The sequence below is a fragment of the Leptinotarsa decemlineata genome, unplaced genomic scaffold (genome assembly GCF_025532065.1).
Source record: "Leptinotarsa decemlineata unplaced genomic scaffold, Ldec_3_MD MMD2_tig00000690_RagTag_RagTag, whole genome shotgun sequence".
Classification (NCBI taxonomy): Eukaryota; Metazoa; Arthropoda; class Insecta; order Coleoptera; family Chrysomelidae; genus Leptinotarsa; species Leptinotarsa decemlineata.
In genome coordinates, this window is record NW_027412554.1 from 804,474 (window position 1) to 818,313 (window position 13,840).

At 32.2% G+C, this 13,840-nt stretch overlaps 1 protein-coding gene across 1 annotated transcript in view; it reads left to right on the forward strand.

Moving 5' to 3' along the window:
• The window catches only part of LOC111507423 (probable enoyl-CoA hydratase echA8), a 21,010-nt gene continuing 7,170 nt past the window's right edge, over window positions 1–13,840 (forward strand). The window contains exons 1-4 of the mRNA XM_074174644.1: window positions 1–472; window positions 538–788; window positions 849–990; window positions 1,043–1,192. Of these exons, the coding sequence (XP_074030745.1) occupies window positions 394–472; window positions 538–788; window positions 849–990; window positions 1,043–1,192 (622 nt within the window). The 5' untranslated portion in view covers window positions 1–393. The remainder of the gene's footprint in view (window positions 473–537; window positions 789–848; window positions 991–1,042; window positions 1,193–13,840) is intronic.

A 13,840-nucleotide genomic window follows, 5' to 3' on the forward strand; every position in this document is an offset into this window, starting at 1 on the left:
ATTGCATTTTTATCCAGTTCTCAAACGCTGACAAATCCTCTCGTGGCAAAAATTTATGGATGCGCTTTATTACTAAAAAATGAAACTGCGAAAAAAAACATCAAAGGTTCCAACAAAAGTGAAAAAACATAATAGTAAAATTCTGTGGTGAAACCACAATAAACTACTGATTAGCATTATCACAGCATAGGTATGCTGTAGCATTATACTGTGCTAACCTTACCTAACCCCTAACCTAACTTATTCTGTGATGTAGTGTTCATTTATGTTTACATATTTTTTTATTCATTCAAAAATTGAAGAATTGAAGAATTTCCGTATTGAACGATTCAATTGGATTTTAAATTTACTAATGAGAATGGTTCTTGTCGGATATTTCCAAACTTATTAATCATGTTACTGAAATTAGCGACAACCAAAGTTTTTCCTAAAATATTACCTAGAAAAATGTTTTCTTCCAGCAGTAATAATTGTAAGTAGAAGCCTCTATATATGATAAATGCTTAAAAACAGACTTTTTCTCTAGTCTCTTTGTAGATGTAATAGTCGAGAGAGTAGGTCAAATTACTACAATAGGCTTAAATAGACCTAAGACACGAAACTCTTTAAATCTCGAAACTGCAGTACTTCTCAAGAGGGCAATTGAAGAATTCGAAGATGATAAAAACTCTTATGTTGCTGTTATATATGGAAATGGAGGCAGCTTTTGTTCTGGTTTTGATCTGAAAGAACTAGCAGATAGTGAAATTGAGCATGACATACAGAACTTCTTGGAACATGGTTTTATGGTAAGTTAATTAAAATTAGTCTATATCAATAATAATAATAATACACAATGTTGAATGTAGAGTATTTCAAAATTTGTGAAAAAACTGATGATAGCAGCCGTAAATGGCTATGCGGTAGCTGGAGGCTTAGAACTTGCATTAATGTGTGATATGAGAGTTATGGAAGAAACGGCAGTAATGGGTTTATTTGGGAGAAGATTTGGTAAATATTCAGAAAATCAGAAGTATTGGAAAATATTCATTCATTTTTCTAGGTGTACCTTTAACTGATGGTGCAACAGTTAGATTACAAGCTTTGATTGGTTTATCCAGGGCCTTGGATATGGTTGTTACTGGTAGATCTCTCAGTGCACAGGAAGCATTTGAATGGGGACTGGCTAACAGAATAGTTGCTTGTGGAACAGGTAAACATATTTAAACATTTTAAACTTTTATTTCTTTATGGATGTATGAAGTGAAGATTAATGAAGTAAAAACTCATTATTAAAAAAAGTTTGGATTGACAGGAGTACATTTTTAGGAAAGATAATTTTTTTGTCAAAAAAGTGCTTACTAGGCAATTGAATGTTGATTGAAAAGTATTTTTTTTTAGATGAGTTTTGTATCAATTCAGATCTGCTTCTGGTGTGAAATTTTTATACCAATTTTTAATGAGGTTTTTGATTGGCTTTTATGAAATCATTTCATCTAAGATTCAGTCTGGGATAATAGTTCAGAAATGGACTTACACTGTAGTATCTCATTATGAAACTTGATATCTGAAATATGTTGTATGAGTTGAGTTCTTGCAATTTTTTATTTCCGCAAACGACCCAGTCGTCAAAACTTAATACCAGCAACAATCATGTGAATATGCACAATTCATTGATCATCAGACAAATTCAACATTTAATTTCATTCATTTATTGACCTGAGACTAATTCACAAGAATAAATCGTTGATTGTTTAACATTCAGATATAAAAAAAACATACCTGCACACTATGCCAATTTGACTTAAAAAAAAGCATTTCTTATTATACAGGTGCGGATAAGTTGTAAATTTTTTTGATTTGAAACAAAAACATATTTGTTTTGGTTGGTTTCAAGGTTTTGCCGTAGTGTTCTTTGTTTACAATCTCCAAAAATTTCAATTGCAACTGCGGCAGTCATCTACGTGGTCAAAGTACTCTGGAAATTTTCAGTGGATATGTCAAGAAAAGTGCTTCGACCACGCCACTGAAGATGATTGCCGCAGTTGCAGTTGAAATGTTTGGAGAGTATCACTGAAGAGGACTGTCGTAGTTGCAACGTTTGGAGATTGTAATCATAGAAGACCACGGCAAAAATCTGGAAACCAACTGAAACATTGACGCCAGCCGTGAAAGCCTACATTCCTATAAACCCTAAGTTACAATGTTGTAAAATATGCATGTTTAAAATATACTTCAATTCAAAAACAGTTACAAAGTTCATACGAATATTGAAATATATAAATTAAAAAGCAACCTAAAAACTAAATAAAACAATTATAATTAACTCCAGCACTAAAAACTAACATACATACAAGGCATACGTATATAGACTAAATACATAATTGACAGCAGACTTTTTGAAGACCTCCAAAGAGTAAGTAAAGAAACTGAGTTCTGATGCATTAGCTTACCTTAACATTCTTGACAGTGGAGTGGACTATTAAATTCATAATCAGTAAAATGTGAGTTCTCAACGAAAAAAGGTCTATCGTCCTTTGTTACTCTTTGCTTGATTCTCAGGCCAACCAAAGAGAGAAGTTCTGAGCAATTGATTTGGTCTGACAATAACTTGAATAGAAATATTGAGCCAGTATGAATCCTCCTGTTTTTCAATGTGGTTAGATTTGGTATAGAAAGAATTTCGGCGTAGTTACTTCGCTGGTCAATTTGAACACCCATTTTGTAGACACTAGGCAAAAATTCATTTTGGACCTTTTCCAGTGATTTTTTGTACACTAAGTAAGAGGGACACCACACAATGGATGCATACTTAACCTAATTAATGAAGAATACAGAATTTTCAATGAGCTTGCCTATAAGTCTTTAGCAATCCTACCTACATATCCAAAAAGTTTTAGTGATTTCAAAATTATTTTATTATAAAGGGATGAGAATTACAACTTTCTATCAAATATAACACCAAGATCTTCAACTTCATCAACTTGGTTCAAGGGCAAAGAGTTTATGCAGTGAGAACAATTGAAATATATGACTAGACATTTGTCAAGATTTAGTTCCAAGCAGTTATTTTCACACCAATTGATTATAAATGGTTCAAATCATCTTGAAGTTTCAGACAATCAACATATTATTCAATCACACGTTATAGCTTGAGATCATCAACAAATAATCCCTCTGAGCCAGTAATATGTGCAATACGATCATTAATAAAGATATTGAAAAGTAATGGTCGACAGTGACTACCCTGGGGAACACCAGAACAGGCTTCAATTGTATGTGATATGTAATTAATAATTTTCAACCACTGAATTCTACCTGTAAGGAAGCTGCCTATCCAATCCAAAACACTATCCTCAAAACCAAAGAATTCTAATCTTTGAAGCAATGATTAACTATATCATCATCATTAACTCTATCAAACGCCTTTGAAAAATCTATATAAATTGAGTAAACCTGATACGGTTTCTCAAACGCGCCCAATATGTCCCTCTGATAGATCAGTGGGACTAGTGGACTAGTTTGAACTTTAGATATTGTTGGTGTAAATACCTGGTTTCTCTCCTTTATATGTGAAGTGATGTAACAATTTGATGAAAATCACCGAGACTGGCCTTTGGAGATCTGAATTCTGCTTCAAGATACTTTCTCTTTTTCTTCCTTGATGGATTGGCTTTTGCAGGTAGGTAGTATTAGATTTCATTCAGTTTTAATTTATTATTATTAATAATAATAATAATAATAATAATAATTTATTTAGCCACTGAGGTACAATATGTACATATGGTATGTCAACAGGTACTATTTATACTAAATATATACATTTGAAATATAGCAAGTAAGTAAGATATAAAGTTTAAAATCTCAATGAGATTTTTTTAGTATACTAAACAAAATAAAACTCAGCTGAAGTTGCCATCCAGATACTCTTGTACATTATAAAAACATTTTTCAATAAAAAATTCCTTAGTACTTTTATAAAAAATATTGTCTGATTTGGAGTTTTTTAAAAAGTTGGGTAGTTTATTATAAAACGTAATAGCACTATACTGGGGAAAGTTTTTAAATTTAGATGTGGTGTGGGCTGGTATTCTCAATAAGCTACCATGCCGTGTGTTATGATTGTGGGATGATGCATTGGTTGCAAAAGTGGACAGATTTTTTCTCGCAAAATTAACACATTTGAACAGATAAATTGATGGTGCCGATAATAGTTGCATTCTGACAAATATCTACCAGAACCCCAAGACATTATATTGAGTGAAATATGGGAATAAGCCATAGCGAAATAGATTGGCAATAGACCTTGTTGGTCAACACAGTTTTTCATTTGCTTGATCGCAAAATATGCTTTATTTAGTTTTTTACAGACACTATCAATGTGTTGATCCCAACTTAATGTTTCATTCAAAATTGTTCCTAAAAATTTAACTTCGTTTGCTGCATTGATATTATCGCACTGAGCTAATTCACTTATGGTACCCCTACTTCTAAAATCTCATCGATACCGACTTTGAGGTATTCAGAACTAGACGATTACAATCACACCAGCTTGTGAACTGGTCTATAATCAGTCTAACTCTTGTTAGCAAATCATCTGTAGTAGGTCCAGCGACTGTAATGGTGGTGTCGTCAGCGAACATAGTTAAATAGCAATCACTCATATATTCCGACAGATCATTGACAAAAATTAAAAACAATAGGGGACCAAGAACAGAGGCTTGGGGAACCCCCAATCTAACCTCGCGTTCATTAGACATTGAATTTATTTGCTTTACAATTATGCTACGACCACTCAAGTAAGACTTAAACCATAGTACTATGTTATTAGGCAAACCAAGCACACTTAATTTGGTCATCACAAAATTAGTTGATACCGTGTCAAATGCTTTTGACAGGTCAAAAAACACACTGATAATAAAATCATTTTTATCAAATTTTTCATAAATATGATTGAGAAAACAATAGCTAGCTGTTTCAATAGAATGATTTTTCCTAAAACCGCGTTGGCAGTTTGATAGCAGGGTATTACTTTCCAGATAGCTGATAATTCTGCTAGCCACTAATTTCTCATATAGTTTGGAAAGTTCACAAAGCAGAGAAATTTGTCTGTAGTTATCTATTTCGTCTCTACTACCTTTTTTAAACAACGCTAAAATTAGAGCTTTTTTGAATTCATCAGGAAAATATCCTTGGATGAATGATTGATTGAAAAGATAAGTGAGTGGGTCGATTATAGCATCTATTATGCTCTTAATAGTACTCATAGATAGATCATCAACGCCTGATGACTTTTTATTTTTTATTAATTTTAGGGTATCATGTATCTCACGTTTAGTTATCGGACTGTCTTCGTATGGTTAGAGAATATTAAGCTTAGCGTCGCTTCTCTCTTTAGGCTTGGGAAAGAATCCTCTTGTTGACAAACATTTGAATAACATCTCGTTTCATATGTAGTCAGTGGGCATACTTGAAGACTGACTATAAATCAAATCATCTAAAGGAATAATTTGTTCAGGCCAGCCTCAACTCCCTACACTGTAGGTTAATGGACTGACACCTCTCAGAAAACAATTACCCCCTGGCTAATACCACGAAGAGCGTTGGATTATATCCGACAGGTGTCAGTGCAGGATTCTTCACTGAAGATATTCCTGCATATGCTGTTGGCGATATAACTGCCGCAATAGATTTTCAATTATTGGAACATACTTACAGACCGGTTTCGGGCGGTTTGGCCATTCGTCAGTGCAAGGTAGTGTCTATCATCAACATAAAGTCGATGATTTCTGATAATTAAAAATCGAATTCCGTCAGAGATCATTCCTTCCTTCCTGAGGAAGCTGTTTACAACTCTTCTTTTCAAACATTTCATTATTTCCAATTAATTATAATGATTATATTATGTTTCTTCCAATTTCCTACAACAGATACTTTTTTTGTATTGCTAGTATTGTACAAATCCTGTCTGTTTGATTATAATTTTATACTAAATTTTTTACATTTCTTATATATCCCTCTCTTTGTCACGTGATTTCTGCTTAGAGAACTGCATTTCTGTTCATGTACAGGGTGATCAAACTTTGTTCCTTTTCATATTTATGTTCCATTTGTATATACAGGGCTTTTCATGATGAGAGTTAATTAGCCGTTTCTGACAAACTATTTAACGGATCAACCTGAAAATTTCACAGTATGCATAAATCAATATGACCTACACACCTAAAATATTTCAGACGAAGCAGAGTTGTCGCTTCTACTATAAAGTAGCGGCTTCTTTGATTTTTCAAATGGAACACCCCGTATATAATATCATATTATGATTCATTATCACTTTGTCAACAAATTCATATACTATTTCCCTATATCTATCTATTACCGTTTATTAGAAGATATAAATTAATTTCGATATTTTTTTTATCAAACATGAACTTTTATAAATGCTGATAATCTTGAACTCTCTTGCACTAAAACGATCAGATTTGAAATGGAGTGGAGTGATACTATGAGGATCTTCACTCCCAGTCATATTTTCATTTGCCTCATACAGGATCTTCAAAAAATGCAGATACTTTGATCTCATGAAAAAATGAGTGGAACTCAATTTTTTCAAATGGAACACCCTATATATTTTAACGTTTTTGAGCTTTACATCCAATTTTAGATCAACTTTGTTCAGATAATACTATTTCTATTTTGAACCGTTTTCGAGATAAACTGTTTCAAACGGAAACTGATGTGGTTTTCTTGCTCGTTTTTTTGAATTCATCACTTATTTAGGATATTCAACATTTTTTTTATACTTTGTAATATTTCTTTTTAATCCAGTTTTTTAACTGTCTCAGATCAGTCAATTCGAAATTGGTATGTACCTACCTAAGAAAATGTTACAATTTGTATACATTGAGGTATTGGTCTCTAACGTACAACAGTACACATTAATATTTTTTAATAGTGTGCTTTGGAAAAATAAATAAACCAATTATTTAACGTCAGACTTTCGTTGGTGGTTTTGACTGATTGTGATAGCTACCAATTATAATAGAATAATGTCAAGATTAGGTTACGGTAATGAAGATTTCTTGAATTTATTAATAATTTATGGTGAGTGCAATAGAATTGCAAGTAGAAATAGAATGCCGAGTATTTCATGAAAGATATCCACAACTTCCGAAGCCGAATAATAATGTGATAAATCGACTACTAAAAAACTGTAGGTTGAATGGAACCTTCCGTCCAAAAAATCATTCGTAAGAAGACTAAAGTGGATGATGATGACAATGGTATAACAGTTTTGGGATACTTTCATGCATTTCCAAATGCTTCTCTGCACGAGGCTGAAAGGGAGATAGGTATACCCTACGTGACAATTTGTCGAATTCTTAATAAGCATAAATGACATCCCTGTAAGTTCTACTGTGTCCAACATTTGAAAGAGACTGATTTACCTCGTAGAGTGGAATTCTTTGAATGGTTACTTGTCAAGACTCAAGAGGATGAACATTTCCTTGATAATATCATATGGACAGATGAGGCCAAGTTCACAAAAAATTGAGTTTTCAATAGACACAATAGTCACTACTGGGCGCAAGAAAATCCCCATGTTGTCCGCCAAAGGGGTTTTCAAGAAAGATGGCAATTCAATGTATTTTGTGCCATAAAGAATGAGTCAATTTTTTATATCGAGTTTTATGATGATAATTTGAATGCATCAAAATATGAAGATTCACTGAGGAATGGAATTCAAATGATTTTAAATAATAGACCAGGAAGAGAACGTGTATGGTACCAAATGGATGGTGCTCCACCCCATAATTCTCATTCAGTCAGCGAAGCTTTAACCGTCTTCGAAGACAGATGGATTGGTAATAATGGACCTTTTCGTTGGCCTCCTAGAACACCAGATGACAATCCATTAGATTATTTCGTGTGGGGTTCCATTAAAAATATGGTTTACTCTACTCCAATAACAACAATGGAAGATATGAAATCGAGAGTTACAACTGCTTTCAAAAGTTTGACTCCAGACTTGATCAAAAGCGCTACACATGACAATCTTTTGAAGAGATTACATGTTTATTTAAGTAGAGGTGGAGATGTGTTTGAACATATTCTGAAATACACTGACGATTTATTAACTCATTAATTTATGGCTTTATTATTTTCAGTTCGTGTTTCAGCGTTAATAAAACTATTGTTTGAAGAGAAGTTTCATTCGATGGTTGAGGAGTATTTTAATAATTATCTTTTCATTGTATCATCTGTGACTAATTGAGAAACATCAAACGAAATCTGTTTTACAAAAATGAGTGATGAACAAAGAAACCATGTCAATTTCCGTTTGAAACAGTTTATCTCAAAAACGGTTCAAAATAGAAATAGTATTATCTGAACAAAGTTAATCTAAAATTGGATGTAGAGCTCAAAAATGTTGAAATATACAGGGTATTCCATTTGAAAAAATTGAGTTCCACTCATTTTTTCATGAGATCAAAGTATCTGCATTTTTTGAAGACCCTGTATAAGACAAATGAAAATATGACTCGGAGTGAAGATCCTCATAGTATCACTCCACTCCATTTCAAATTTGATCGTTTTAGTGCAAGAGAGTTCAAGATTATCAGCATTTATAAAAGTTCATGTTTGGTAAAAAAAATATCGAAATTGATTTATATCTTCTAATAAACGGTAATAGATAGATATAGGGAAATAGTATATGAATTTGTTGACAAAGTGATAATGAATCATAATATGATACTATATACGGGGTGTTCCATTTGAAAAATCAAAGAAGCCGCTACTTTATAGTAGCGCTCATCATGAAAAGCCCTGTATGTATATACACATTATATACAGCTCTATATATATATATATATATATATATATATATATATATATATATATATATATCTGTATATATAAATCAACAAATAAATAAATAAGTACCATTCTGATCATTTCCATATTGATTTCAATTTAAGAGCCACCAGTGGAAAGCTGTTTCAGCCTATTGGGCATCTTCAGTACCGGGCAGGCAGTCCTAGATTGAAGACAAAATGTGAAAAACCAAGAAACGTACTTAATAAAAATATCTGCATAAACACAAGCGAGAAATTGAAATCAATATGGGAATGATCCGAATGGTACTTACTTATTTATTTATCTTTTGATTTTCATGGAATTATTTTCCAGCAGCTTGACTGCATTAACCTTTCTTGGTTTTATATATATATATATATATATATATATATATATATATATATATATATATATATATATATATATATATATATATATATATATATATATATATAAATTTGAAAAAGTATTTCACATTATTCAATGTCAAAAAGTTGTCATTTTGATGTTGAAGACTTCTTTCAAAATTGAAATTTTCAAATTGAATATTCTCAAATAGCACAGGTATTCTGTTTTATCCGTTATTATGTTTTATATATCTATATTTATCATGTCCTTTTTATATTACAGCCCTCGATAAAGCCAATAAACATTAGCGAAAGCTCGGGCAGCTAAAAAGAGTAAATATTTATTCTAATCAGACCGAATCCCCGAAAAACTACTATTCTATACATATATACGGTCGTTACACTATCAATTATATATATATATATATATATATATATATATATATATATATATATATATATATATATATATATATATATATATATATATGTATATATATATATATATATATATATATATATATATATATATATATATATATATATATATATATATATATATATATATATATATATATATATATATATATATATATATATATATATATATATATATATATATATATATATATATATATATATATATATATAAATGATTAGATAAGTATTCTTCGATCATTCCCATATTGATTTCAATTTAAGAGCTACCGGTAGACAGCTGTTTCAGCCTATTGGGCATCGTCAGTACCGGGCAGGCGGTCCTCGATTGAAGACAAAATGAGAAAAAACCAAGAAAGTACTTGATAAAAATAGCTGCGTAAACGCAAGCGAAACATAAGTGGAAACATAAGTGGAAACACCTATTGGTGTGACACCCAAGTCAACTTGCCCAGTTTTTATGTCAGTGTTGGTGGTTTGACCAATCAACTGACAACTGCGGTAGCAGAAATTTGGGAAGCTAACCTGAAATGCCATGGGAAAACGAATCCACGTTTCTAGAAATGATAGGAAATCTAGAAAGGTTAATGCAGTCAAGCTGCTGGAAAATAATTCCATGAAAATCAAAAAATGAATAGATGAGTACTCTTTGATCATTCCTATATTGATTTCAATTTAAGAGCCATCGGTAGACAGCTGTTTCAGGCTATTGGGCATCGTCAGTACCGGGCAGGCGGTCCTCGATTGAAGACAAAATGAGAAAAAACTGTTAGGGCTCTTTAGAACGTTGGAATTTAGAAGGGGTCTTCAGAACTTGGAACATTTGTGTTACAGTATGCCAAAAACTGCATTGGTAGGTGCTAATAATAAAAAGTTACATGAAGTAACAAAAAAAATTAACAGTTTCATAAAATTCAATAATAAAGAATATGCCATGCATATTTTAATAATAGACAATTTACTATACGACGCTATAATTGGAACAGACGAACTAGACAGAATCAATGTAATGATAGACGAGAGAAGTACAATACAGATAAGGGAAGTAGTTGAATTCATGGAAAATTATGATTATAAACATGAAGTAAATATATATATTATCTGTTTAAAATCTGGTTAAAATCTGTTTTTCCGGTAATCAGCTATCGCCCCCATACGAACGACAACTCTCAAAAGTTGAGAACTTGTGCGAGCTAAGGACTAACGAGGTCTTACCTTTTAACTTGTGATTCCTAACACGGTAGCAAAATCATTCCAGCTTCAACCAGATAAATTCTCTCGAGAAAAATTCTGGTTGAGGCGGGAATCTAACCCACGATCTTCCGATCGTGAGTCGGGCGCACTACCACCGCGGCCAATTCCACATTATTAATCGAATAAATAAATAGATCAGAGAAAGAAATAGAAACCATATAGGACATTGAGTGTGCACAAGAGATGAAAGATGAAGTCATAAGAATACTAAATGAACATCACAACTTAGTGAATAATGAAAATAGAGTTACTGATCAATACAGGCCGTATCTTTTATAATGTGATAACGTTGTTATATTCTAAACCGTAACAGATACGAAGACGATTAAATGGGAAAAAAGGTAACTGTCATCGGGAACAATACAATGGTCGAAGAAAATTTACGGGGACTCTTGCCCTTCTCGAGTTATACGGGGACTCTTGCCCTTCTCGATTTATACGGGAAAAACCAAAAATGGTGTTTTTGTTTTTTTTTCGAATGGAATTGTTATTTCGGAAAATATAAAAAAATGGTAAAGGAAAATGTTATTGTATTCGAAGTGTTCTGTGACGATGTAATAATAAATGTTCGATAACATGGCCACCATCAACTTTTTTTTTTAAATACGGACCTGTCTTTTTTATTACAGATATTGATAAAGCGATAAATTCCCAATCCAAAGGTATATTACATTTGATATTTTTATAGCGTTTCATTTGAAATAACCACCATCATCAGTGACAACAATCAAACAGAAAAACAATCTATTCTATCACGAACTTTTGGGAAAAATGAAACTAATATGGAAAATCAAAGCTACATGGCAATCTACAATAAATGCTTGAATCGACGACCTATTTGTTGAATGCACATAAGTTGTCGGTCCAGACAATTTCCGTGGCAATTTTCTAGCATAATAGGTGTAATATCAATATACCCATCTCTTATTTTTTGTTTGAGATGGTCGATATCTGTACTTGGGTGTTGAAAAACTTTATCCTTTATGTATCCTCAGACAAAAAATCTAAAGGAGTGAGATCTGGAGATTAAGCTGGCCAGTTAATTGGTCCATCGTTTCCAATTCATTTTCTTGGGAACATTGCATCTAAATGTTCCCTTTCTATTGAGGCATTATGGGGAGGAGCGCCGTCCTGTTGAAAATATTGTATTTCATGACGAATATTCAGTGGCAATTCATCTAAGTAGTCATCATATTTATTGAATAGAAAATGAAGATATATTCAAATGATGTAAAAGAAAGGGCCAAAGATGTTTGTTCCTACAATTCCCAACTAAACATTAATTACGAACCTTTCCTGGAAATTGGTTTCCCTATGTAAATGTTCATTTGTATTATTTCACCTATAATGGATACTTCTGTTTAACCAACCATTGTTGGAGAATTTTGATTCGTCAGTCCATATTATTTTTTTACTGATATTTCCACTTCCCCATTTTTGACAGTTCTCAACTACGGAAGCGCAGAATGGCCACATATTTTTATTATTTGTTTCTTGGAAATTGCGATTTTGAATCTCGAAATTTCGACTTTCATCTCGAAATTTCGACTTTAATCTCGTGATTTCGAAATTATGACTTCAAATTCGAAATTTTGACTCGAGATAAAAGTCGAAATTTCGAGATAAAAGTCGAAATTTCGAGATAAAAGTCGATATTTCGAGATTCATAGTCGTAATATTCAAGAAACAAATAAAAATATGTGGCCTTTCTGCGCTTCCGTACTCAACAGATATCAACAACCCATTTCCTGTCATAGAAACCAAGCAAAGCTTACGTGTTTAAGATGGTAAATGAATTTAGATGCTATTTGATCATACCACTGCCACTGTATCGCCGGCAGTACCGGGAAGTAGTGACGTACATGACTAAATACACTCTTGCATACTCACCGGTTTTTTACCGACCATTCCAGTCTCGAATGCTCGGTGAAATTGTAGTTACTACGCATTAACTTCGTTTTGGTAGTGCGTGCTAATTACGACAATAAAGCAACTGATCGTTTGACCAATAAAAATCCGGTGAGTGTGCAAGCACCCGCTACCAATAAAATATCGGCCGATTTTATACTGGCCGTCCAAAATCGGTGTGTGTGCAACTAGCGTTACGCTACGCTAGCGTAGGGTACCTACCTGTCGAATTTATTGGATTGTCTGAATTATATTTTGAAGAAATCGAAACAATTTACAAAAGAAGTAACGACAGGATCGTAATTTAAAATTGATGTCACTGATGATGGTAGTTATTTCAAATGAAACGCAATGAAAATATCAAATGTGATATACCCTTGGATTGTGAATTTATTGCTTTATCAATATCTGTAATTAAAAAGACAGGTCTGTATTTAAAATAAAGTTGATGGTGGTCATGTTGACACGAAACGTTTTATCGAATAGTTATCATTACGTCGTTATAGTAATTTTCGAATACAATAACACTTTCCTTTTCCATTTTTTTTATATTCTCCGAAATAACAATTCCCTTCGAAAAAAAAAATAAAAACAGTATTTTTTGTTTTCACCTTATAACTCGAGAAGGGCGAGAGACCCCGTAAATTTTCTTCGACCATTGTATTGTTTCCGATGACAGTTACCTTTTTTCCCATTTAATCGTCTTCGTATCTGTTACGGTTTAAAATATAGCAATGTTACCAGATGATAAAAGAAACGGTCTGCATACACACAAAATAGAAGTTGAAGGAATACAAAATGCAAATATATAAAAATTGTTGATGAACATTTTTTTTTCAATTGATATTTAGTTATGCCTGTTTTCACATTAAACAATGGCAGTTATTAACATAGGATATGAATTTTTTACGTAATTTGTTTATTAAATTTTTTCAAACAAATATAGAAATTCAATATTTTTGAAAGTTTTTTTTTGCTATTTTGTTAACAAATCAATAAATTTTTATGAACTTTCATCGCAGGATCCTATGAAGTATATATATATCAAAAGGGCT